This window comes from Penaeus monodon, chromosome 19 (genome assembly GCF_015228065.2).
Source record: "Penaeus monodon isolate SGIC_2016 chromosome 19, NSTDA_Pmon_1, whole genome shotgun sequence".
Lineage (NCBI taxonomy): Eukaryota > Metazoa > Arthropoda > Malacostraca > Decapoda > Penaeidae > Penaeus > Penaeus monodon.
The window spans coordinates 20,383,051-20,383,796 of NC_051404.1; the positions used below are offsets into that span (position 1 = coordinate 20,383,051).

At 52.5% G+C, this 746-nt stretch overlaps 1 protein-coding gene across 1 annotated transcript in view; it reads left to right on the forward strand.

Moving 5' to 3' along the window:
• Positions 1-424, forward strand: part of LOC119585353 (sulfated surface glycoprotein 185-like) — a 19,696-nt gene extending 19,272 nt beyond the window's left edge. The window contains exon 2 of the mRNA XM_037934024.1: positions 40-424. Coding sequence (XP_037789952.1) covers positions 40-424 — 385 coding nt within the window. The remainder of the gene's footprint in view (positions 1-39) is intronic.
• Positions 425-746: the final 322 nt, after the last annotated feature.

The window sequence follows — 746 nt, forward strand, 5'->3', positions numbered from 1 at the left end:
GCATCTACCCCCCCACCCTCCACGCCCCAACCCCCCGAGCGCCGCCGTCACGCTCTCACCTCCTCAAACCCCCGAGTCACCATCACCTCCTCAAACCCCCGAGTCACCATCACCTCCTCAAACCCCCGAGTCACCATCACCTCCTCAAACCCCCGAGTCACCATCACCTCCTCAAACCCCCGAGTCACCATCACCTCCTCAAACCCCCGAGTCACCATCACCTCCTCAAACCCCCGAGTCACCATCACCTCCTCAAACCCCCGAGTCACCATCAGCCGCACCATCACCAGCGATCACAATAAGAGACTTGGGGTCCGATGGCCGGTGGCATGCGATATATGCATCGTCTTCCCGTGTTATAGCAACCAATTTCCTCGCCATTATGGTTGAGGCGACGTCATCTAGGTTTCCCGGACGCACATGAAATACACACACGAACGTACACACACAAAAACAGCTAAAAAGTAATGACTCAGTTACTTTAACGCATCGATGAAGTCATCCACAGAACAATCGAATTTAACAAGTGAACGTAAAAATATCAGAGAAAGACAAGGAGAGTGAAAGCATGACAAACTATTCAATACAGAAGCAACGAAGCAATTGCAAGATCGCACCCTTGTTTCCGGGTCATCAGGCCTCGCTCATTTCGACGAAATCACGGGCCGCGACGTGTCCAGTGCTGATCACGCTCCAATTGGGGTATTTCGTGCACGCGATTGTGTGTGAGACAGGGATTGTATATG